This window comes from Xyrauchen texanus, chromosome 30, assembly GCF_025860055.1.
Source record: "Xyrauchen texanus isolate HMW12.3.18 chromosome 30, RBS_HiC_50CHRs, whole genome shotgun sequence".
Taxonomy (NCBI): domain Eukaryota; kingdom Metazoa; phylum Chordata; class Actinopteri; order Cypriniformes; family Catostomidae; genus Xyrauchen; species Xyrauchen texanus.
In genome coordinates this window covers 8,021,971-8,048,913 of record NC_068305.1, presented here as the reverse complement: position 1 = coordinate 8,048,913, position 26,943 = coordinate 8,021,971, and the positions used below count along the sequence as shown (strand labels likewise).

The following is a 26,943-nucleotide window of genomic DNA, read 5'->3' as shown; positions in this document are numbered from 1 at the left end:
GTACTGGCCCACCTAGACTTGATTCTCGGAGCTCACGTTCCTTGTGACATCCCCTACCTGGCAAGTTCACCTTCCAGCATGAGAGACTGGAGGCGCGGATGTCCCCCTCCACCTTGAAGGTTTATGTGGCCGCTATAGCGGCACACCACGACATGGTGGATGGTAAGTCTCTGGGGAAGCATGACCTGATCATCAGGTTCCTTAGAGACGCTAGATGGTTGCATCCTCCTAAGCTGCGCCTCATTCCCTTGTGGTATCTCTTCGTGGTCCTGCTGGGACTGCGGAGAGCCCCATTTGAGCCTATAGAGTTAGTTGAGTTAAAGGCTTTCTCATTGAAGATGGCCCTCCTGACTACGCTCAAGTCTATCAAGAGGGTTGGGGACCTGCAGGCATTCTCTGTCAGTGACACCAGCTAGGAGTTCGGCCCGATGTACTCACATGGTCTTGAGACCCCGACCTGGCTATGTGCCCAAGGTTCCCACGAACCCATTTAGGAATCAGGTGGCGAGCCTGCAAGCGCTGTCCTGGGAGGAGGCAGACCCAGTCTTGTCGTTGCTGTGTCCGGTGCTTGATTTGCTTATCTACTTGGACTGCACAGAGAGCTTTAGATGCTCTGAGCAGCTCTTTGTCTTTACCCACTGGATTGTAGATGCCATCGTTTAGCATACCAGGCCCAGGGTGTGCCGTCCCCTTTGCGACTACGAGCACACTCAACTAGGTGTGTGGCATCCTCCTGGGCACTAGACAACGATGCCTCTCTAGCAGATATCTGTAGAGCAGCGGGCTGGGTAACACCCAATATTTTGCGAGATTTCATATTCTCCGGGTTGAGCCAGTTTCGTCCTGTGTGTTGGCAGGTATGAACAAGTAAGTGTGTGGGCAGCTGGCCGGGTGTACCGCTTTCGCAAAGTGCTTTTCCCCTCCCTTAAGGGAAGAAGTGTGCTTTTTTCTCACCTGCAAGTTCCCGAGATGGGTGAACCCTGGATGTCCTTCCTCCTTAGCTCTGCGGTAGGTTAATTCAGTGGAGGAATTTGAAGCCGGGCCCAGTACGTGTGCTAGTATGCCCTGTACTGGGGTAGGTGCTCCACATGTGCTGGTTACCTGTGGTAACCCCTTGTGATGTATTTTCCACAGTACAGTTTCCCTGAGGGCAAATATGTTTCTCCCTTCGGCAGGGCCCCCCTTGCTACCGGTCACCTTGCTGTAGAGTTCCTCCCCTCCCAGTAGGACCTACCACGGGGATTATTCCACATGCGGCTGGTAAGCCCATGTGACATATTCACCACATGTTAACCTCCCCTTCAGCAGGGTGTGGTCTCCAAGGTGTCTTCCCTTGTGGAGTTATTTTTGTCAAATAAAGTGCTGCATAACAGAGAATCAATGCTGTGAGATATTACTATTGATTTATTATTATTAATAATAATAGTTATAGTAGTAGTATTACAGTGAATATTACTTAATTATATAGTATTGATATGTTTCTATCATACCTTTTTTCACATTTAAAAAGTTTTACTTCTAAAGATATGAATAGTAATATTACATTTATGAAATCATGACCACTAATGTGAGATGAAGAGTTCAGTCATATCAGTAACCCTATAAAAGCTCTTTCGTTCTACATGGGGCAGGGGAGCCCTCATGGGGGTAGCTATGTTAGCATCACATGACCAACTGGTGCAGCATCCAGGCCACTAGGTGTCAGTGTAAGCCATAGTAAGTCATTTAGACATACTTCAAAATTATTGAGGGCACCTTTAAGTTTTCATTTTGATGGAGAATTTTATTAGAAAGTGTTTTGGCGAAAGCTGCTCACTTTTGGGCACTACGAGACACAATGTGATTATTAAACTGCAAAATGCAAAATGCAGGGCCCTTGGAGAAGAGGAGGCTGCAGTGGTCAGGAGGGGGTTTGTAATTAACATGTGACTGCGTGTTCTAGACTGCAGGTGGAATGGCGCAGACAGCAGTGCAAGAGGCATGTTAACACATCTAAACACACACACACACACACACACACACACACACACACACACAAGCACACAGGCCTCCGAGTGCTTTAAAAATAGAGTGCTCTGCAGATCTCAGGCAAGGTTAACGTGATGAGACAGCGCAGCTAACCACTGCCTGAAAGAATCCATTTTACATTTGGGAAACTCAGCTCCTGTGGTTCATTATTGTGATGCATTTTTAATGCGCCACCCTTTACCACTGTTTTCAGAATGCTTTAAAAGCCTTTCTTTTGAAACAAAATCCAATCTTATCTTGTGTCAAACGTTGTGAAATTATGTTGTTAAAGGGCTAGTTAAAGCTGCACACTTAGCAACAAGCTACTGTTTAGTGGTTTACATATATGGGTTTTTCAATGGTTGACTCTAATGCTAATATCTAGAGAGCAGAGTGAAAGGTCCACATTTTAAATGAAGATTTTTTTTTTATACACTGTAAAAATACTATTCACAAACAGAACAGACATATGCTAATCAGTCAAGCAGGCATGGTCATCGGCCAGTGGAGATAATCTAAAAATGACCCTATATCAGCCAATTAAAAGGATAGTTCACCCAAAAATGAACATTCTCTCATTATTTACTCACCCTCAAGATATCCCAGGTGTGTACGACTTTCTTTCTTCACCAGAACACATTTGAAGAAAAACCGAAAAATATCTTAGCTCAGTCAACAGATCGATGTTCATTGGAAAAGAGGCTCTAAACACATCATTTTGAGTCCCACCTGGTCACAGTGCTCACTGAGGGTCTAAGGGAGATTCATGAGTGATATTAGCATGAGGGAAATGATCGGATTGATGATTGGACTGTAGGATTTCACACATTAATTCTGAAGCACGCAGCACATGCAGATTATATATTTGTTTATTTAAATTGCAGCCTTTTGTGGTTTAATAATCACACTTGGAAATATCAAGAATTTAGTTTGATTAATTGTGCATACAGTTAAAACATACATTTTCATCTCAAATAAGTCAAATTCCGTGACGTTCTGCATTTTTATTGCTAATGCAATAATATAATAAACTCATTTTTATTATATTAAAATATTTTCCAGACAAATCATTATTTTCCAGGACATTTCTGTGTTTGTCTCATTTTCCATGACTGGAAAACTGCACTGGAAAATTCCAGGTTTTCCTGGATTTCCAGGACATGTGGGAACCCAGCTCAAAGGAGCCTGAACCATCTGCTAAACCTTGACAAATCTTTAAAGAATGAAAAAAAGAGCCAGTACGACCATGCTGTGTAAAGATTGCATCCCTCAATAGCCCGAGGAGCAGCTATCTACAAACTGTCATGAAAACTTAATGTGAGCTCATTCCTATTTCTGAACACCATGGGAAACTTTTCTTGCTCCAAGCCTTGTTCAATTTAACTTTCGGATCCTCCTGAGCGAGGCGAGCAGACAGAAAGCCACTGGAAGTGAAAGCAAAATCCCATTAAACCTCTTGAGAAAGGTTACATCAAAACTATTAAATCTCCTCTTGAGCTGTAAAGCAGGAACTTCAGTCAACTCCATGTCCGTACAGCCCAAAGGCTCAAAGATTCTCTCAGCTGTCATTTCTGAGGGAAAATCCAAATGCTTGCTGCGTTGAAGATGCTGACAGTGTAACGGAGTGAGAGGCTTTACTGACCCTCATGTCGTTTCAAACTTGTATGTCTTGTATTCACTCTCGAATCACTGATCAATGTCTGTATTCAGCACTTGCATCAAATATGGCGAGTTTGTCAATATAATCGAACTTCATTGGTTCTTGTGTCATGACATCATGAAGTTTGGTTATGAGACATACAAGAACCAATGGAGTTTGATGTTATTTACAGGTCACCATATTTGATCAACTATTTGAGAGTAAATAACAACTGAAATTTCAGTTTGATCATCACACAAAATGAATGTATGTCTTAAGACTTGGGGAAATAGTGCACAAGTTGACTCACTGCTTTTTACTGTGGTTTTATTATTTTATTTATTTATAAAAAAAAATGTGTGATAGACCATTATATCAGCCAAGCTGATTAAACGACCAATGTTTGGACATTTTATCAGCTTTGGGCGATTACCGTGTTCGCTTGGTTGATTCCAAAATCTATATTCGTCAATGGATATTCAACACTTTATGCTTTCAAGGCTTTTTATTCTTTTAAAGTTTATGCAAATCTGGATAAATATTGCTTAAAATAAGTGTTTGTTTAACTTTAGAAATGTTGCGTACATCTGATTTGCTATTGTTAAATTGTATTATGTTTTTCAGCAGTTATATCGGCCATCCTAGATTTCGGTATCTGCATCGGCCATTGAAAAACTCAAAATTGGTCGACCGCTAGTGTTTTTTTATTTATTATTATTTTTTTTTAATTTTGACCTTGATGGATGGAGTCACTTTTCTCTTTTATTATATGGAAAAAAGGCGTGAATATATAAAAAAAGAAGTTTTAAAATGTTTCCTTTAAAGCTGAAGTGTGTAATTTCTGCACCACTAACATCATCAAATGGAACTGCAAAAAGAATTACTGTTTTCAAAAAAAAATTCACAAATTAACCTACCATGGGAAATACTCACTAGAGTAAAAAGCAAGACAACTAGCCCTGATCTTTCCTATATGTTACAGTAATATAATATCGGCCATTTGACGTCCAGCACTCTAGAAACCAGCTTCTGCCATATCAGTCAACCACACCACCACTCACCTCTCTCGCAGGTACTGTCCCAGTAGCCTGTCCCAGTGCAGTCACAGATGAAGCGGTTCCACCCCTCCTTGCAGATGCCGTTATTTTTGCAGGGGTTGCTATCGCACTGTTTGCCTGTGACTTTGCTGCAGGACGACTTGATCCCATCACTATTCTGGGCCTCTGCGATCTGCTTGATGTCTTTACTGCGTCCATCGATGAAGAGATCACGGATGCAGCCCACGTAGCCATAGTTCAGCATAGCAGTCCACAGTTCGGTAGGAAGAACCAGGCCGACCCGGTTGTCGGGGAGACCTCCGAGATACAGGTCACCCTCCAGGTCTAGAATCTCATTCTCTCCGCTGGCTGTGAAGGGAGTTCGGTGGCTGTTCACAGAGATGATCCCTGTACACAACAACAACACTCTGTCAGGAACTGAATAAACCAATTGGCCAAAGAGGATGCAGAAACCTCATTACGGAAGCCAGAGGAAGCCGTTAAATAGCACAGTGAATAAACACACATAAATATATGCAATGGACAATGTACTTGCTATATTACAAAGCTCTCATAATAACATTTACATTGCATTTAACAACCTCAAAATTCTCTGTTTCAGCATGGCGGTCAGTGTAACACGCCTGATGGACGTCTGTTAGAAGGTAAAAGTGCTGCAAACCTCGAGAGTTTGTAGAATGTAGATGTCAGTTAATACACATTATACAAGTAAAAATTGAATTTAGGGTCTTTTTGTGTATTAAGTGATCCACACACTCCATTTTCATTTCATGTCTCTTTTTATAACTTTACTGTTATTTACAGTCAGTTGGTGATTAAAAAATTAAACATTAATTCTACTATATTATATAATATAATTCTCTATATTAATATAGAGCTGCTGGTTCTCTTAAAGAGACAGTACCATTTTAATGTTTCTTATACATAACATTATAAACTGTGTGGATTGTACATATAAGTGCATATAAACAAACATCTATAAAAAAAATCAGTGGTTAAATATCACCATTTAAAGGGACAACAATGTATTGTGAAATATTTTAACTTTTACACTGTAAATATGGAAGAATTTGATAAATAGTCTCTTGCAGCATCTTTGCAGGGGGTTTACAAACCTAATGTTTTTGCATGGAAATTTTTATATTGTAGCACTTAAATTATGATTTTTTATAATACAGTTCTCATATTATTGTTATATGATGATATGTTTTATGATTAGATTCCAACTCTTTCTATTTTTAAACAGTGGCAACAGCTTACATCATTACTATAATTTCTATCTCATGACATTATATAAATTGATAGAATGTGAAATATTAATTCAAATGCACAATCTTGCATGCTGTATCGTGTAGAGTCGTATACATGAATAATTTATATTAATTGTTTTCTTTTTTAGTTTTGAGTTGCATTAAGCTTACATGTCATCAAAAGTCTGGCAAGTAAAAACTCAAATGAACTAGCCAATAGTAATTCTTTCTCCAAATTTTCCATAACAAATAACTAAATACATGCACCTGAAATATTAATTGAGTTGAAATTATTTTATTATGTGAGTTCATTGAAAAAAGTAATTTGTGATCATATATATATATATATATATATATATATATATATATATATGCCACTGCTTCTTTGAAATCCCAACAAAGATTTTCAATGGTATATTAATAAAATGTGAAAAAAAAATCACATTTTTGCCAAAATGGCCTGATACCTGAAAGAATCCATGGCGTCAGTCACATAGTCAGGATAGCCATTTCCTGCAGCCACAAAACACCCCTATAACAGGACTGACCCACCTCCACGCTTGACTGTGGGGATGGTGACATTCTTGTCATCACCTTGACTTTTCTAACTCCAGATGTACTGCTGACCCATGGGCCTAAAACTCATTTTTAGCTTAGTGTCATATGTCCATATAACCTTATAACCTATAGACTCCACAGGACTTTCCAAATGTCTTCTTGAATATTCAAGTCAACATTTCCCTTGTTGAAGTTTTTGCTTTCTTCCACACCCAAGAAGGTTGCTGTTATACCATATTATAAAAGTATTTGAATGTTGCTGCCAACTTTGTCTGTTGGAAATTGAAGTGCTTTGGAAATGAACTTTTAGCCATGGCCTTTCTTGTGTAATGAAATAATCTCCTCGGTTAGCTTTTGTGACAACTTATTTATTTGCATTTTTTGCATAGAAATACATTTTAGTGCCATAGTAGAGTGATGGCTTAATTTAGTTTTAAAACAAATATTTGTGTAGTAATACATATTAAAGAAACAGCTGCATGCAATAAAAGTTGAATAATTATGCATCATCGCTGTATTTAAAAAAAATCCCCCTATTTAGAAATATTAGATTATATATTCACACTATGACTTTGAATAGGTCACTCTGATACAGATGCAATGTTTAAAAATTCTGGGTCATCAGAAAAAACATACCTTTGTAAATCCTTACTGTCTTGGTTGGGTTGAATAATTCTGATGGCACTTGTATGTGTGCTTGTGTGTTTGTTATAGTCTTCTGACACAAAGATTTAGGAAAGGCTATAGACAGGCAGGAGTTTTAGAATAGAAACATCAATAGAGTCATGCGAGGAGGGACTGGCAGACAGAGGGGACACACTAAATTCTTCCACTGCTATTTATTATGCAAGTATTATTGGCCTCTCAACACCCACATGGCTATATATCGGTCTCATTCCTTTGTTGCTGAGAATTACATGATTCTAGAGACTTTCATGATGTCTAGGCGGTGATTAATCAGAGTGTGTTGGCTGACCCTGGGCTAAATCTCCATCTCTGAACGAATATGTATATAAAATAGACTGGAGGCATGAAATAAGAGCTCTGCCTCTTGTGGCTTTAATATGGAGAATTATCTGTTAGTTTTGAAGTTTGTATCTACACAATGCCTAAAGCTCTTATTCCGCACTACAGTATAATCTTGCACTGAACAGCTTCTCCAGTGCTCAATAAATAACCGTCCTCACATTTATTATGTTAGATGACTTGTTATTGAAGTCTTTGCCTGTGCACTCTGCCGACTGCTGTGAAATGATTTAGAATCAACACTAATAATGGCCCTTAATACAGAGAGCAGTCTGGAAGAAATAGCTCCATTAACTTACAATAACAATATATTATTTTCATGGATAAAAGTGTGGCAGTATCTATATCTTTTATTTTTACTCGCTACTTCCATTTCCTGATTTTAGTGAGACTCCTTGAGTCTTGTGTCTCCAGTCATATCAAATCACACATAGAAAACTTGAACGCCAGCTTGCGCCAACTGCTATTAATCATCATGGATGTGGAGGATGCCTATAACAGCAGTTCAACACCTGAACATACACGGCCACACCTGAAAGGGCTTTTCCCAATGAAGGGGAATTCTACCTCTAATTTGAAGAAACATATTGAGGTAAATGTCACATTTCTGCTCACTAGATTAATGGGCTGCTGTTAGAGATGTATGCAATGTTAGCAATAAAGCAGGGCGATAAAATCTATACATTTATCGTAAAAAAATCCTTGATATTGATGATAAACTTTTTAGTAATATTCTATATTTAGCCAATGTTCTACATCTAGACCACATCAGATATTTTTTTAAAATGTCTGCTGGTATCCATGTTTGTTTCCCTTCCTCTTGTGTCTGCAGGTGATACGTGCTGTATGCCATGACATCGCCAATTATTCCAATCAGCTGTGTTACCTATCCCTCGGTACCTCTCCCTATATCAGCTCCCTTCATGTTCAGTCCTGTGCTGTATTGCTTTGTCTGTGTTTCAGTCCTCTCGATTGGTTTTATAGGCTTTGTTCAGGTTTTCTTAAACCTTTCAGCTAGTCTTTACTAGTTCTGCTTTTTTGTTGTACGTTTTTCCTCCATCGTGAGACTTTTTGGTTGTACTTTTGTTTATTTTTGTAATCAAGTCTTGAGTTGTGGGCTTGTGTTGCTCAGCGATTAAAGACACTGACTACCACCCCTGGAGTCGTAAGTTCGAATCCAGGGCATGCTGAGTGACTCCAGCCAGGTCTCCTAAGCAACCAAATTGTCCCGGTTGCTAGGGAGGGTAGAGTCACATGGGGTAACCTCCTCGTGGTCACTATAATGTGGTTCTCACTCTCTGTTGGTCACGTGGTGAGTTGTGCATGGATGCCATGGAGAATAGCGTTAGGCCTCCACGTGCGCTATGTCTCCATGTGATAAGATGTGTGTATTGAAAGTCTCAGACGTGGAGGCAACTGAGATTCATCTTCCACCACCCGGATTGAGTCGCTACGCCACCACAAGGACTTAGGGCGCATTGGGAATTGGGCATTCCAAATTGGGGAAAATATAAAATAAAGTCTTGAGTCCTGCTTCTGGTCCTGCGTTTGGATCCTCCATTACTCTCACGTGACATAACAATACAGCCAGCTATGGATCCAGCAAGAAATATTTTTTTTCTGGTTCTTCTGCATGTCAAAGAGCTGCACAGGTAAAAAAATATATCCTCAAACTGCGGCAGGAGGACCAGTCTGTATGGGGATATGCCTCAGAGTTCCTGGCAGCATCCTCGAGTCTAGGGTACAACCAGATCTGCCTGAACGGTATGTTCAGGGAGGGATTAGTGGAACCCATCAGTTCATGTATCCCGGAGTGAGGTGAAGGAGGAAGACTCATTGACACCATTAGGCTGGCAATGAAGTGGGGTGCCTCAGAAATGTACCTGTCTCCACCCCAGCCAGAGAACAATGTCACTCCCCACACAGAAGTGGACGCCTTGGCCACTTCCTCCATGGCCACTTCCTCCATGGCCACTTCCTCCACGTCTCGGAAGAGGAGGAAGCCCATCCCATTGGCTGAGCCAGCTGCAGTCTGCCGGGAGGCGGAGGAGCCAAGTGCTGACCACCAGGAGGCAGAGAAGTCCAATGCTGACCACCAGGAGGCGGAGGAGCCTGCTACTGACCGTCAGGAGGCAGATGAGTGCACCAGTGGCTGCCAAGATGCGGAGGAGTCCACTAGTGATAAACAGGAGGCGGAGGGGCCCGCAACTGGCTGCCAGTTGGCGGTGGTCATTACCGCTGCAGACCGTGAGACGGCGGCCGTTATTGCTGCTGAATGGCAGGATGCAGGGGAGCCCAGTGCTGACCACCAGGAGGCGGAGGAGCCCGCCGTTATCCTCCAGGATGTGGTGACCATTGCTGCTGTCCGCCAGGAGGAATAAGACCATCTGGAAGAATAAGAGAAGGAATCCCTGCTCCCCAGTTGCTGCCAGTGGTCATGCTACGGAGGCCTAGGTTCTGTCACAGTCTGACTGTGACTGTGCCTCCTCCCTCTGTTAGTCTGTCATGTCTGCTTGATTCACTGTTTGTTTCTCTTCCTTTTATGTCTGCAGGTGCCACATGCTGTATGCAAGCCCGTTACCATGACATCGCCAATTACTCCTATCAGCTCATCAGTCGTGTCATCTGTCCCACGTTACCTCTCCCTATATCAACTCCCTTTGTTTTCAGTCCTGTGCTGTATTGTTTTGTTTGTCTGTTTGTTGATCCTGTCGGTTGTTTTTGCCAGATATCGGCTTCAGCTAGTCTTTACTAGTTCTGTTTTTTGTTGTATATTTTCTCCATTGTGAGACTTTTTGGTTGTACTTTTGATTATTTAAGTCTTGAGTTCTGCTTCCTGCATTTGGGTCCTCCATTACTCTCTCATGACACATGATCTACACTAGTATGGCTTTTAATCAAAAACAAAAACAAGAAAACCACTCTGATTTTGGCTGAATAAATTTAGTAGCATTAAACGTATTCATTTAATATAATAAAACATTGACATTTTGAATAATATTGTTAATTTTTTATAATTCCGACCCCGGTGTAGAGAGTATGTTCATTTGAATAATACGTTACCAGGAAAGTAGAGATGATACAATAATTTACAATTATGTTTAGCCTTTATCAAGTTTTTCTATTGCTTAATAGAAAAGTATCAACATTTATAGAGCAATACTTCAGGCAGAATATTCCACCAGTGACAAATACACTTGTGCATCATACATTAGAATGAGAACACAAATATTTCTGGGCTTAAAAGATACAACTAAATCAATGCAGGACATTGTATCTAAAAAAGGTGGTCTCCCATGTACTACGCAAAGCCTGATGTGGCCCCCCTACCAAAAAACTTTGCCTTCCCCTGCTCTATACCTCCTTTATTGTCCGTGACGTGCCAAGTGACAGGTTCTTTTTGTTGTTGTTTTTTGCATTCTTTTCATTGTTTTGAACATGTGTTTTATGTTTAACAATAACTCGCTCTGTCAGCAAGGGCAATATAGACAGTTACCTATAAATAAACTGATTTTAATGCAATTGTGTCATACCTTACGATTTAAAATAGTGACCAGTGTATTGAAACGAACTTTGAAATCTTTTCATTTCTATATACATTTCTCCCTGTTATTTTTATAAAAAAAAATTGGGGAATCAGATACATGTAGTGTTTATCATAGATACATGATGTATTTTAAAAGCTGGGAGTCAAAATAAAATGGTTGGAGGATACCCATTTTTTTTTCTTTCTTTACATAGCATACAGTGTTTATTATTAGGTTCATCACATTCACAACTCAATACTCATGACTACTTTTAAATGAGCTAAAATTGTACTCTTCCTTGAGCAGTTTTTAGGACAGGTATGGCTACTCTACTCACACTACATTGTTTGGAAAGTAACAGTACTTTTACTTGAGTATGAATTTTTAGTACTCTTTCCACCCCTAGCAATAAGGTATAAGGATCGATTACACTTCCTATAGTGCTATCTAGCACTTTGCGCATGTGCCAAGCACTAGGAAGTGTGATCGAGCTTGAAATCATGATCATGCCACCTTCTGACTGCAGTGGCAAGATATATTTATATTTAGTTTGTTCTCACTCAAAACTGACTGAATCACTTTAGGAAAATCTGGAGTTGTATGGATTGCTTTTACGATGACTCTATGTGATATTTGGACCTTCAGAGTTCTGGCCACCAATTACTTGCATTGTGAGGACCAACAGAGCTGAGATATTCTTCTAAAAATTTTAATTTGTTTTCTGCAGAATAAAGAAAGTAATACACATCTGGGATGGCATGAGGGTGAGTAAATTATGAGAGCATTTTTATTTTTGGGTGAACTATTCCTTTAAATGGATAGTTGTGGTCCTGGATGTTGTATGGTCAATACAGTAGTATATAGTAAAAGTATTCTGAATATTATATTTTGTATGTGATGTTTCAGAATAAATAATAAAAGTATTTAATATGGGTTAAGAAGAAGATTAAAATTTTAAAAATAGTTAAAAACATTCACAAACAACCCTGCATGGTAGCTATAATTTTACAGCTATAGGGCATTTGAGTCTTGGAGATACCGGAAGCATTTTTCTTATATCTTGGAATGTTGACGAAATATTGTAGTTGACATTACCCTGCCTTCTGCGTTCCATAAAGAAACACATCAGTGTCCAACTACACTTGTAATTTAAAGAAACATCTAGAGGGATTACTAAATTCATTAAATTTGCTGACTAGCTAGCTACTTACATTCATTCAGATGTTAGAAGTGAGGTTGTAGCAGTTCAGATAATATAATAATGACATATCACACATAATTCTTCTAATTGGGCTTTGACTTTATAAACATGTAGTCTTGAAGTATTCTTAATACGTTACTTTGTATGTGATGTATTGGAATACATTTCAGAGAGAGTATTTATTCAGACCAGAATACTTTCTATATGTTGTCTGCCCAATCCTGGCTGGAACACTGTATTGACCAATCAGGATTTAGGAACAGAACTATCCATTTCATAATATTTTTTTTATTCTTTGACTCTTTAGAAAAGCTAAATACTAATAATTGACTGATATGTATATAATAATATATGTACTGGTGCTTTAAACCATCCAGAAACCAATATACTGATCTGAAGAATCTATGCTGTAACATTAGGAACTTTATTAATCATTAAAGAGCCTTATAAACCTTGTATAGCTCAGTTCAAGAACCCTATACCTAGAGCAATGGTTCTTGATAAGAAGGAGGTCCTTGATGAACATAAGGTGCTGCAAAGATTGAAGAACCTTTTTTTTCCAAGAGTAAAGATCCATGAAGTTCTGGAGAAAATGAATCTACTCACCTGATCGTCCATCTCTCTGGATGTCCACGTGATGCCAGACTCCGTCGTTGACTTTGCTCTGTGTGGCTTTGACTTTGATGGTTCCTGATCCCATGTCCAGCAGAAGATATAGGTTTCCATCTAGAAGTTCTACAGCGAAGAAGTCCACTTTGTTGCTCCGCTGATTGTGAGAGTCCTTCTTGTCCTGGGGCTTACCTTGAGTGAAGAGGATTAATCCGTTGGGCTCTGAAGTTCGGAAGTCAAAGGAGATGGAGCCCACTCGCTTGGTGTTCCACTTGGGAAGACTGAGGAAGGACTCTGCTGTCTCAAAAGAGATTGGGTCAAGGGTGGGCACATTCTCACATTTAAACACCACGTCCCCCTGTAGTTTCATTTTAGGGTCTGCAATGCGGGCCAAGCGAGAGAGTTCCAGTCGAATGTCATTGTTTTTGTAGACCACCTGTGATTCAAGAAACACATTATGGGTAATTGTGAAACGGTTGGGTTCAACAGTCTGAGAAATTGAAGATCTGTTGTTTTCTTTTTTACTGTAGGCCTACAGTACTGTTAAAAAAAATTAATAAAAATTTTTAAGATTCTGCACTGTTTCTAGTTCACTAAACAAATGTAAAAATAGTTAACATTTACTATGTTAACTCCTTTGTACAAAGGATAAGATCTGCTACCACCGAAGCAAAAGGGGATCGAAAAAAAAAAGCACAAATCTGGGACTGTGAGGCACTTAAAATGGAAGTGATTGGGACCAGTCCATGAACATTTAAACACTCACTGTTTCAAAAATATAATCGCAGAATGTAAACAATATGTGTGTTCACATTATTTCAGTATGATAAAATTGCTTACACACCTTTTCTGTGTATATGGTTATATGGTTATAAGTTATATGGCATTTTACAACTTTGTTGCCATGACATCGTAACGCAGTAAACCCTAAACTCCTAAAAGGACCCTAAAAAGTATGATTTAAACAATTTCACAGCTCAAATAATAAGATAATAATAATAATAATAATAATAATAATAATAATAATAACAATAATAAATAATAAACAAATAAGTTTTAACAGAAGAATTAATGTAAATGCTTTTATAAAATAATAAGTTTCAAGTTTCTGCCTTTTAAACCCCACCAACAATTGGCCCTATTCACTTCCATTGTTAGTAACTCACTGTAAACTTCTTTCTTAAAGGTGCACTCAGTAACATTTTGCTCATGTCAGCTTGGACTTACAGTGACACCTATTGGTGTGGATGCAGCATAATTCAAAATGTATAGTTTTCGGTTACAGATGCCATTTTAGAAATTCACTATTCACAATCAGCCAGGAATAATTTAATCCAAGAGTGAAAGTGTCCAATAACAAGACGGTTACTGAGATTAAGCGAGTAGTGTTCAGCTGGTCATGTGATTCTAAAATGGCAGCCCCCATGAAAGCGCCCCTGCCCCATGTAGAATAAAATAGCTTTTATAAGGTTACTAATATGACTCCTCATCTCATGTGATGATGATTTTAAGCATATGTTTCAAAATTACATTTAATTTATTTAGGAGTAAAGCTTTTTTTAATGGGGAAAAAATTATTAGAGTGCACCTTTAAGAAAGGGAGGGACAAGAAAACATTATTATTTGTGGTAATCAACATAATGCCCCCCCATAATGGGGAAAATGAAACACTCAAAGGACACTTAAAGGATGTGCTGTGATATTGTGCCTATTTACCAAGGCAAAGACTCATATATACAGTCAGCAATGCATAATAGCCAAATACAACACAATACAAAACCAGCAGAATTGTAATTTGAAATCCACTCAAGCAGAAAATTAAAAAAGCTTTTCCGCTCTTTTTCCTCCTTTAAGAAAGAGCTCTTGCTGCTATTATATATAGGACACTGAGTGCACAGCAAACAGCAGTTCTGTTGGAGAACACAGCTGTCAGCAAACAGATTTTGCAGCTGCAGGATTACATATAATCCTGGAAGATTTGACAGTAAATCAACACAGGTGCCCTGCATACTAACTGCAGTGGCCTGGAGAGAGAGTGATGAACTCAGGGAAGAGGTCTTTATTTCACCAACAATAAAATTATCATGTTTTTTTTTTTACTGCCTTTGCCTTGAGGTACCCATCCTGAGGTTCACATTCCAACACCTCTCCCAGATTCAGGACCGCCTAACCATCAACCCCCACTATCCCACACCGCCTCCTCATCTGTGCTACTATGCCATGCCAATAAAGTGCAACTGTAGGGTTCAGGAGGTAAACTCCCACTCATTTGGCTCCAATGAGAAATGTATTTTTGCCAATAACGTATAAACATCTCAAGACAGACCTACCTACTAGTCTGAGGTTGTTAAGCAATGTATATGCTTCAGGTAAAATCCACAAATCAGTTTTATTTATTAATTAATTTTTATTTGTACTTAACTGCCAATTTACGACAAGCATTGTAACCGAATGTTAAAGAGATAGTCCACCCAAAAATGAAAATTCTCTCACCTTCATGCAATCCCAGATGTATATGACTTTCTTTATTCAGCAGAACAAACATGTCGCAAAATATCTCAGCTCTGTAGGTCCATACAATGCTTGTGAATGGTGACCAGAACCCTGGTCTAAATATCACATAAAATCATTATACATTTTGACAGCAGTGATTTCAAGCTCTTTGCGCATGCGTCAGACACTAGGAAGTGAATCGAGCTTGAAAATGTGATCGTGACTTGAGACAGCAATGGCAAGATGTACAGTGAAAAAGGAGTTATATTTTGGTCTCTTTTAACCCAAAATCGATTAAATCACTTAATAAGACATTGATTAAAACATTGGAGTCATATGGATTACTTTTTTATGCTTTAGTGTGATATTTGGACCTTCTGAGATCTGGTCACCATTTGCTTGTATTGTGAGGACCAACAGAGCTGAGATATTCTTCTAAAAATCTTAATTTGTATTCAGCAGAAGAAAGAAAGTCATACACATCTTGGATAGCATGAGGGTGAGTAAATGATGAGAGAATGATTGGTTGAACTATTCCTTTAAATGCAGTACTTGGGGTACAAGTATTCCTAAAATAATATTCTTTAAATTTGTGAATAGGGTTTTAGAAAGTAACTTAAAGTGTTAATGACACGTGGAATCAAATTTGCCTTGATATTTTGACATATAAGTGGTCACTGTACTATAATAACATACTGTAACTGCTTTTTAAATGACTTTAATGCCAGTTCTGACAATGGGCGTGTCTTAAAGGTGAAGACACAGAAAACCGAGCGTTTCAGACAGGGGGCCAAAGACAGGGTTGAAAAAGGTTATGTGATTATAAAAAAAAATACAATTCTTTCCATTCCTAAAATCACTGGTGAGACAAAAGCACAGGCCCTTTTTAAAGCAGCAAACACTCTACATAGAAAACATTTCCTCAGCGCTTCTGCTACTCTCCTCCAATCAGCATTACCTTGCTGGGATGTAGTTATGCCTCAGGTTATGATTTCAATGGCCATTACCTCTAGTCGATCGATAGTGGTATAATGGAAAATAATGTGCAAAGAGATGGTGTGGGTAGGGTAGTCCACAGACTCCGATACAATATCTAAAGCTACACCCTCACTTTATCACCTTATCTGGGGGCTGTGCTCTGTCCCCAGTGTGCCATTTATAATCAAAGCCAGGCCTTTAACACTCTATAGCCTCTGACTCTATTTCTCTCTCACTCAGCCAGCAGGTTTTTGTCTGTATCGATCGGGGCATTCTTGGGTGGGGAGTGGACCCTAATCTCTATTGGATCGGTGTCTTAGCTTGTTATGGGGCACAGCTGGCTGCTGCATTAGGCTCAGTATTAATGAGAAATGCTCATGGTGTAAACACATAGATCATGTAGGTGTGCAGAGAAAAGCAGCCAGTGAGAGACCAGTGTACTTAAGAGTGATGGGAGATGAAGGGACTGATCGGTGGAAAAAAATATCAATACAGGCTTTTTCATTTTTTATTTAGTTTTTTTCAATTTAGTTTTCTTTGATTTGTTTGAGTTTTCATTCTATTATTGTTACTATAGTTTTATTTTAGTTTTGACTTTTTACATTTTTCTAGTTACGGTTGAATTATTATTATTATTTTTTAAATTTACAGTAGTTTAAATTTATTTTTATTTACATTTACGCATTTGGCAGACGCTTTTATCCAAAGCGACTTACAGTGCACTTATTACAGGGACAATCCCCCGAGCAACCTGGAGTTAAGTGCCTTGCTCAAGGACACAATGGTGGTGGATGTGGGGCTCAAACCAGCAAGCTTCTGATTAACAAATATGTGCTTTAGCCCACTACACCACCACCACTCCATGGCTACCAACTCGACTTTGTTATTGCGATCCAGCAGAATGTTCACGTTCTGCGCATTGCAAAGGTTTAATATGTAACATTTTCAAACATATTGTGTATCAAAATTAAAAGTAAAATGAATTTGTGGTAATTTGTATTTTATTTAGATTGTTTTGGAGTGAAGAAAATGTATTTAATCTTAGTTTAGGTATATTTGAGCATGTTATAATTTTTTTTTTTTTAATTATTACGTTTTTTTTAACAATAATAACAACGATAATATTTTTAAAAAGAAAAAGTTCTTCTATTAAAATTGGGAAAATTAGTTCTGTCAGTCGATAAAAATATTTAATTGCATGATTTTTCCTAGTTAGTTGTAATTAATCACACGATTTTCCATGGGTAATTGCGATTAACCGCATGACTTTTCATGGCCAATTGCGATTAATCGCACAACTTTTCATAGTTAATTGTGATTAATCGCAATGATGTTTCATAGTTAATTGTGATTAATCGCAATGATGTTTCATAGTTAATTGTGATTAATCGCAATGATGTTTCATAGTTAACTGTGATTAATAGCAATGATGTTTCATAGTTAACTGTGATTAATAGCAATGATGTTTCATAGTTAATTGTGATTAATAGCAATGATGTTTCATAGTTAATTGTGATTAATCGCAATGATGTTTCATAGTTAATTGTGATTAATCGCAATGATGTTTCATAGTTAATTGTGATTAATCGCAATGATGTTTCATAGTTAATTGTGATTAATCGCAATGATGTTTCATAGTTAACTGTGATTAATAGCAATGATGTTTCATAGTTAATTGTGATTAATCGCAATGATGTTTCATAGTTAATTGTGATTAATCGCAATGATGTTTCATAGTTAATTGTGATTAATCGCAATGATGTTTCATAGTTAATTGTGATTAATAGCAATGATGTTTCATAGTTAATTGTGATTAATAGCAATGATGTTTCATAGTTAATTGTGATTAATCGCAATGATGTTTCATAGTTAACTGTGATTAATAGCAATGATGTTTCATAGTTAATTGTGATTAATCGCAATGATTTTTCATAGTTAATTGTGATTAATCGCAATGATGTTTCATAGTTAATTGTGATTAATCGCAATGATGTTTCATAGTTAATTGTGATTAATAGCAATGATGTTTCATAGTTAATTGTGATTAATAGCAATGATGTTTCATAGTTAACTGTGATTAATAGCAATGATGTTTCATAGTTAATTGTGATTAATAGCAATGATGTTTCATAATTAATTGTGATTAATAGCAATGATGTTTCATAGTTAATTGTGATTAATAGCAATGATGTTTCATATTTAACTGTGATTAATAGCAATGATGTTTCATAGTTAATTGTGATTAATAGCAATGATGTTTCATAATTAATTGTGATTAATAGCAATGATGTTTCATAATTAATTGTGATTAATAGCAATGATGTTTCATATTTAACTGTGATTAATAGCAATGATGTTTCATAGTTAATTGTGATTAATAGCAATGATGTTTCATAATTAATTGTGATTAATAGCAATGATGTTTCATATTTAACTGTGATTAATAGCAATGATGTTTCATAGTTAATTGTGATTAATAGCAATGATGTTTCATAATTAATTGTGATTAATAGCAATGATGTTTCATATTTAACTGTGATTAATAGCAATGATGTTTCATAGTTAATTGTGATTAATAGCAATGATGTTTCATAATTAATTGTGATTAATAGCAATGATGTTTCATAGTTAACTGTGATTAATAGCAATGATGTTTCATAGTTAATTGTGATTAATCGCAATGATGTTTCATAGTTAATTGTGATTAATAGCAATGATGTTTCATAGTTAATTGTGATTAATAGCAATGATGTTTCATAGTTAATTGTGATTAATAGCAATGATGTTTCATAGTTAATTGTGATTAATAGAAATTATGTTTCATAGTTAATTGTGATTATACCACGGGCTGTTTATATACTCGATTCTGATTGGCTGGAATGATGTTTCATAGTTAAACGTGATTAATAGCACATGATAGTTTCATAGTCAGTTGTGATTACAGTTCAAATTGATCCGTTACTATAATCATTGGTAACTATAGTAACACAGTTACACTTGCAAACAGAGTGAGAGAAACATATGAAAACGTTTATTTAGGTAGGCTAAATGGATGATTTTGCATATCGTTTAATTTGTGATGGTGAATATGGCAATTTTGAGAAATGGGCCCAGGCACAAGATTAAATAGAAGACTTGAGAAGACGCTGAATGATATTACATAGTTACATAGTGATTAATACCGACATGATGTTTCATAAGATTAATATGATAAAGATTAATAGCAATGATGTTTAAATAGTTAACTTGTGATTAATAGCAATGATTGTTTGCTATAGTTAATTGTGACTTAATAGCATGCATGTTGTCATACAGTTCAATTGTGATTTAATCAGAGCAATGATGTTACATACATAAGTTAATTGATAAAGACTTCAAGTCAAGCAATGCCATGTTTCAATCAGTTTTAATTGCTACAGGAAAATGGAATAGACACCAGCGTTCATCATCCGTTATTACTGAGTCTGACTTGGAGAAAATTAGAAATGCACCTGCACTCTCCTTCATAGTCAATTGTGACTTAATAGCAATGATTGGTTTGACATCAGCTGTAATTTGCATGGATGTGAAGAGCAATGATGTTATCATAAGAGTCTTAATTGTCGATTAGACAAGAATGGGAATAGTATCTGACCATAGTATAATCCAGTGATTAATAGCCACAAGGATCGCTTCGGATAGATATAATTGTGAGGATTATGTTTATGAGCCTCGACTCACTTTGTCCGTGGATAGCTTAAAAATATCTGTCAAAGTGTCCAGAAAATACGAGCGTTCTATTTGCATCCAGACGATCCTCTGTGCAAACTCGAGCACTAAATGTGGTTCACCAGGTAGCGATGATGCTCAACTACCTTGGCAATATGCTAAAAGTACTTGTGAAGAGTTGGTAATAGATATTGATGTTTGCCCATAAGTTGAAACTGTGATTAATAGTATGATGTTTCATAATCTAAATTGTATACTTAATAGCAATGATGTTGTTCATAGTTAATTGTGATTAATAGTACACAAACCATAGTTTCATAGCACTGCCGTTGGACGACTCTCTGATGCAGGACTAGAAAGTGCCAGATCATGTCAGTGACAGGCCACCGATGCAAGGCGAGTTTATGGTCATATTGGGCCCCATCTTTGTCAGAGAGGAGGAATGGAGTGACATACTGACATCTAGAACCTCAACAAGCAATGCTAAACATAATTTCACCTCCAAGCCTAAAACTGAAATAACCCTACCCTTTTCCATAGTCTAACTTCATGATAAATGGAAATGTGATGTTTAACATCAATTAGTATAATGCTGAGTAAAACAATCCCCTATCGAAATTTCCAACTGTTTGATTTTTTGTTTTCATTTAATTTAATGCATTTCAATAAATTTAATGTGTCTTTATATAGCCTAATCGTGGTTAGAGACACTGGTTTATTTCACACTCTACATAATTCATTTAAAAATGACATGATTATTTCAAATAAAGATTGCCTTGTCACTGTCAGTGTTGCCTGTCATTCATAAATAATTGTAATAAATCCATTAAATAATCATTAAGTTAGCTATATGCTTAAGCAACGAGGGACTCTTTCAGTTCTTTGTCTCTCTCTTTAATAATGAATTTAAATAAATGTGATAATTCATTCAAATAAAAGCAATCCGATGGCTCTACTTTATTTAAAGTGGACGAGTGCTAGAACTAACGAGTCGTAACTTCAGAAAATAACCGTCATTTTTACACGTCTGTTAAAAAATTACATTATTTTTACAAAATTAACATCAGTTACAGCTTTAACTTATTTTTAACTTGGCAAATAACCGTGGTATAAGCGGGATAATCCACGGCTAGCCATGCATTAAAGGATTTAAATGCACGAAATGCACTCCGCTTCGCGTCGGGTGGTTCTTCGCCTCTACGTCGTGCATTAAAATCCTTTAATGCATGGCTAGCCGTGGATTATCCCTTACTTAATCGCATGATTTTCATGGTTAATTGTGATTAATCGCATGATTTTTCATAGTTAATTGTGATTAATCACATGATTTTTCATAGTTAATTGTGATTAATCGCAGATTTTGAAAATGCTGTATATTGACATTATGTATCCTTCCTTTCCTGGTAAATTAGCACAGAAATACAAAACATAAAAACGAACAGAAAACATATTTATTACAAGAGAAGCCTAGCAGACAAATCAAGAAAGGATTAAAAGCTCAAATGGGAATCTTATATTTCTGAATGTTTTATAAATCATAATTTTGAGGTACGACTATTTTTATTTGAACTTCTAATAATGCGTTACTGTATTCCTGATGGAGATGTGCTCCATGTAAACAGCGGTTAGTAGTCCGAGGGTTAGTTCTCCTTCACCCTAATTCCAAACCTGTATGAATTACTTTTTTTCAGTGGAATATAAAAGAAAAGTGTAAAATGTGCTGGTCGTTCCCGGGTTCCGAGACCCATGTTCTCATCCTACATCAAAACCAGGAAGTAATCATGCTCACATAATCAGTGATGAACTGGGACTGGGTGGTTTCATTTTTCCCTCCATGTTTACATTTTTACTCAGTTGATGGTTAGGTTTAGGGTTGGGCTTTGGGGGAAAGGTTTATAATATATGCATTCAACTTTACTCCATTACATCACTTACATCAACAACAAAAAACGTGCTTTGCAACTCACTTTTGGCGCCCCTCTGTAGGCATTTCAACCGGGTAGGGTTGCACCAGCTTTGCATAAGGTCATACGTAAGTTGGGATGTAAAGTTCACACTAAGGGCTTAGTAAATACTAGTTAGTTTGTAACTAAGTCAGTGCTTAATTTGGTTGCACCACCTGTTCTTAAGACAAGACTTAGCTAGTAGGTCGTAAACTCTCCATAAAGTTATGCATAGTCGCATAATATGATGTTTACCTGTATTGATCCTATAAACAGCCTTCAAATTTGACACAGAAGTGTTAAAAAGCCATTCATTTTAGTTTTATCATGTTACGGTTGATGTTCAAACCTTGTTTGCTCATGTATCTGTCAGCTGTAAAAAATTATATCCCCATTAAAATACAATTCGTAAAAGTAGATTTGATAAATTTTATATTTTCCCTGTGTAAATAACAATATATAGCAACTGTATCTAAAATAAATAAGGATTGATAGATAAATAAATACAAATACAACAGGCTAGAAAAATAGACATCTATTCATTTTAATATCCAATGTATATTTTGAATGTGTTGAAACTTGACACTGGGCGACGCACCCTGAAAACTGCACCGTTAGAACGGTTTCATGCTGAAGAGCCCCTTCAAATTAAGTTTTTCTCTTTCTCGTAAATGTAAACGAGTGTAAATGCCAACATCATCATATATGTCGAAAGGATTGAAACCTGTCACGCAAAACATGAGCTCACTGATGTCATAAAATATCAGTTTGCTTTTTTTATTCCAACCATTACTCCTGATCGAAGGCTTCCATAAATATTGAGTTTATACGTAGGGTTTGTGCAACGTTAAAATATTAAGTAGTGCGTAAATTGTGACTTATTGCCCATTTACGCCACAACTAGGTCTAAGTTGTAACTTATGTATAGCTGGTGCAACCGGCCCCTGGAAGCTGGAGCTCACACGTGCCCATGGGTTAAAAAACACTTCCTGATTCGTCCAACCTGTACTGTTTTTGAATTCACTGTGTGATCAATCTGACTGTACACATGTCCCTTAGGCTTGTGTAGATGTACAGAAGTTGTACAAGTCTGAACATCAACAATTACAAGTTGGAAACAGCTTGCTATCTTTCATTCCAAACATTGCACAAGAACTTGTACAGTACACTCATTAAATGAGTAATTAATTCAGGTATATTGTTACAACACTGAGAAGAAGAAAAGAGTGTGTGTGTGTGTGTGTGTGTGTGTGTGTGTGTGTGTGTGTGTGCTCCTCTATTAAACCAAAAAATGCTGATTATGAATGCAGATATAATTCATGTTTATGGAGTGTAATAAATGGTAACTCACACATCTTTATAGTCAAACAAACAGTACACAAAGTTCACAAGAAAAAGTTGCCCATTCACAGTTATTGCTAGTTCATTTTTCATAATGAGTTTTCTAATATCAATGGTTCTGTGGATGCTGATATATGTGAGAAAAACAAAACTGATTTAAGGGATCGATCCAGTTACAGTGTTGATGCACACACGTTATGTTTCCCTATTAATTAAGAAATCCCAGTGAAATGCCAGAATTAAAATGATTTGTGTAAGCTTTTTTAAAGAGGTTGCTTTATTACTACAAGTGACCCTGGACTATAAAGCACGCCACCTTTTTAAGGACTCCAACTGGTGATCTCATGTTGGTCTGCCCGCCCTGGATGTAAAGACGAAGTTCTCAAAGTTCATGCATAAAGACTGGACACGTAATGAGAGTGCGCACGAAGTCATTGTTTTCACAAATTCACGTTTTTGTATATTTACACAGAGACGATAACAGCATAGTTTTCAAAAACGTGCACTTTGAAACTGTCTTCAAAAGTTTACGTCATGCCCCAAAATGCCGTTGTCGTGTAAACGAACAGCCAAACGCATAAAACGTTTTCCGTTTTTAGTTGAAAAAACTGTCGTGTAAACGAACAGCCAAAACGCATAAAACGTTTTCCGTTTTTAGTTGAAAAAATTGTCGTGTAAACGAACAGCCAAAACGCATAAAATGTTTTCTGTTTTTAGTTGAAAACGTTGTCGTGTAAACGAACAGCCAAAACGCATAAAACGTTTTCCGTTTTTGTTGAAAAAATTGTCGTGTAAACGAACAGCCAAAACGCATAAAACGTTTTCCGTTTTTGTTGAAAAAATTGTCGTGTAAACGATCAGCCAAAACGCATAAAACGTTTTCCGTTTTTAGTTGAAAACTTTGTCGTGTAAACGAACAGCCAAAACGCATAAAACGTTTTCCGTTTTTAGTTGAAAACGTTGTCCTGTAAACGAACAGCCAAAACGCATAAAACGTTTTCCGTTTTTAGTTGAAAACTTTGCCTCGTAAACGGCCCCTAACAGTGAATGTGCTCAATAACAGGGTAGTTACTGAGATAAAACAAGTAGCACTCGGGCTGGTCATGTGATCTCAATATGGCAGCCCCCATGAGAGGACCCTCTCCATGTAGATTTAATACAGATGTTATAAGGTTACTGATATGAGTGGAGTCTTCCACTCTTCACCTCATGTGAGTGGTCATGATTTTATACAAATGTTTTAAAATTACAATTTATTTATTTGGAGTACATTTTTTTAACGAGGAAAAAAGTTACTGAGTGCATACAAACTTGCAATTGTGACGAAAGTAGCCATTTCAAATTTATATCTAGCAATTTCTACTTTATTTATCCTAAAATATTTTTATATAAAATAAAGTCACAACCGCGAGATATAAACATGCATTTACGAGCACTAAAGTTGCAATTGCAAGAAATAGTAGAAGAAATTTAGTAAGTAGTAAGCAAGCATTCCATTTCGAACAATTACACCTGAATTTTATATTAAATCACAGAAATGATTCCCGTCTGGGGTACGAATGAAATTTAGACCCGAAGATGTGACACTTCATTAATGCTATCATAAAACAGAGCGTGTTAAATGAGATACGATCCCTTGCTCAGAGGACGCTTTGCTCCTCTCGCCCAGGCTTTAACTGAAATAAAGTGCCTGCCCTTTTTAGAACTCCTTGGGTAATTCTAACTCGGCAAGTCTTTCATCACTGTTGGCACAGGCTGTGTCTGAGAATGTGGCAGGGACAGGCACTGGCACATCCACAGCTACGCATCTGATATTAATAGCTGTTCTGGGGATAGAGAGAGAGAGCGCAATAGGAAGCAGAAGAACACAGTGGCAGATTAAACAGCACAGACAAGGTGACCTTTCATTATGATGCTTATTACAGACCACCCGTGAGTGTCGACTACTGCGAGACTCGAGTGTGCGTGTTTCTTTGCATACGTGTGTGCATTTAAATGTACTCACAGCTCCTAATGGGACCTGGATTGTGTCTGTTGGTGGTAAACTGTGAGAGGAGGTCACATCATCCATGAATGCAGCCATGAATTTCACTTTAGAGGAGGGAGGATGTTTACTACATTGACTGTGGAGGATGTTGACTAGAGTGCATTCTACAGTCTCCATTCCATAATTAGATCTAATAATGGAGCCAACCGCAAGAGTCATTAAATTAAATCAGCCAATCAGTAAATGTGGCAAAAAATAAAAGTTGATATTGCACATAGAGGGAGCTGCACCCTCTTAGGAAACGAGGAACAGAAGCAAAGAATGCAAATGAGGATGGAGGAATCAAAGCAAGGCGGATTTATTAAATGAAATGTCCTTCCTTGGTCCTTGGCTCCTTGCGGTGCATTTAGAGAATTGATACGTCCTTAATGATGACAGACTTTAATTGGCTTCTGGGTCACAGGCTTGAGGACGGAGGAGCAAGGAAATGCTGTAGATGCACAGTTTAAGAAATGAGAAGCACCCAAAGTGTCTACCAGAGACTGTGTGTTAGTGATGTAAATCTACCAATTCCAAACAACCAGAGATTTTGATCACTTTTTATACTAGCCATGTTTTTGTAGTAATAATAATAATAATAATAATGAATAATTTGCATAGTGCCTTTCCAAAGCTCAAAGACTTAAACATAAAATATTAAACAGAGAAACATACAACAAATATTGACAACTAATTAATGAACAATGGGAGGGAAGCAAAGCATATTTCAATCAGGTGAGACATGGGCAAGCAACAAGAGAGCCAACAGTCCCAGAGAGGCTGATAAAGAGCATATGGCATATGCAGTACTGTACATTGCTGTCCGGAGCTGCACAGACAACAGAGCAGGGGATGAATTGCATACAGCCAGTGCTGGGTAGTGACAGATTACATGGCTGTGGCTCAGGTGGTAGAGTGGGTCGGCAGCTAATCGCAGGGTTGGCGGTTCCATTCCCAGCCTGAATCCACATGCCAAAGTGTCCTTGGGCAAGACATTGAACCCCAAGTTGCTCCCAATGGCAGGCTAGTGCATTGCATGGCAGCTCTGCCGCCATTGGTGTGTGAATGTGTGAATGGGACACAGTGTAAAACGCTTTGGTAACCTCTAAGATTAAAAAAGGCGCTATATAAGTGCAGACCATTTACCATTTATTTACCATGTAATCTGGACTGCGTAATCGGATTACAAATCAAGTACTTGTAATTGGATTAAATTACCTTTAAAATACTTGTATTCAGATTACAGTTACTTTTTTATAGATTACATGATTACATATTAACAAGGCAATAGCAGTAAATTGTTAATAATTTATTAATCATCCTAATCATTCTCTTTTCAATCCTTTATATTTTTCATTCTAAATGTGCACACACATCCTGCATTTTGCGGGCACTTTTTAAAATTGTAATGGTTAATCTGGATTTCATTTTAATTTTTATCCTTTTATTAATGTATATAAAATTGGCAGAATCTGCCTTCCATAATTATTTTGCTTCAGAAGATATAGATTTTACCACTGGAGTCGTACAGATTACTTTTATACCCCTTTATGTCATTTATGGACCTTCTGAGTTCTGG

General features: G+C 37.3%; 1 protein-coding gene across 1 annotated transcript in view; it reads right to left on the bottom strand.

Moving 5' to 3' along the window:
- Positions 1 to 26,943, bottom strand: part of LOC127624134 (neurexin-3b) — a 485,619-nt gene that overhangs the window by 316,675 nt on the left and 142,001 nt on the right. Inside the window, exons 6-7 of the mRNA XM_052098814.1 lie at positions 12,873 to 13,311; positions 4,708 to 5,091 (exon numbers count right to left, since the gene is read on the bottom strand). Of these exons, the coding sequence (XP_051954774.1) occupies positions 4,708 to 5,091; positions 12,873 to 13,311 (823 nt within the window). The remainder of the gene's footprint in view (positions 1 to 4,707; positions 5,092 to 12,872; positions 13,312 to 26,943) is intronic.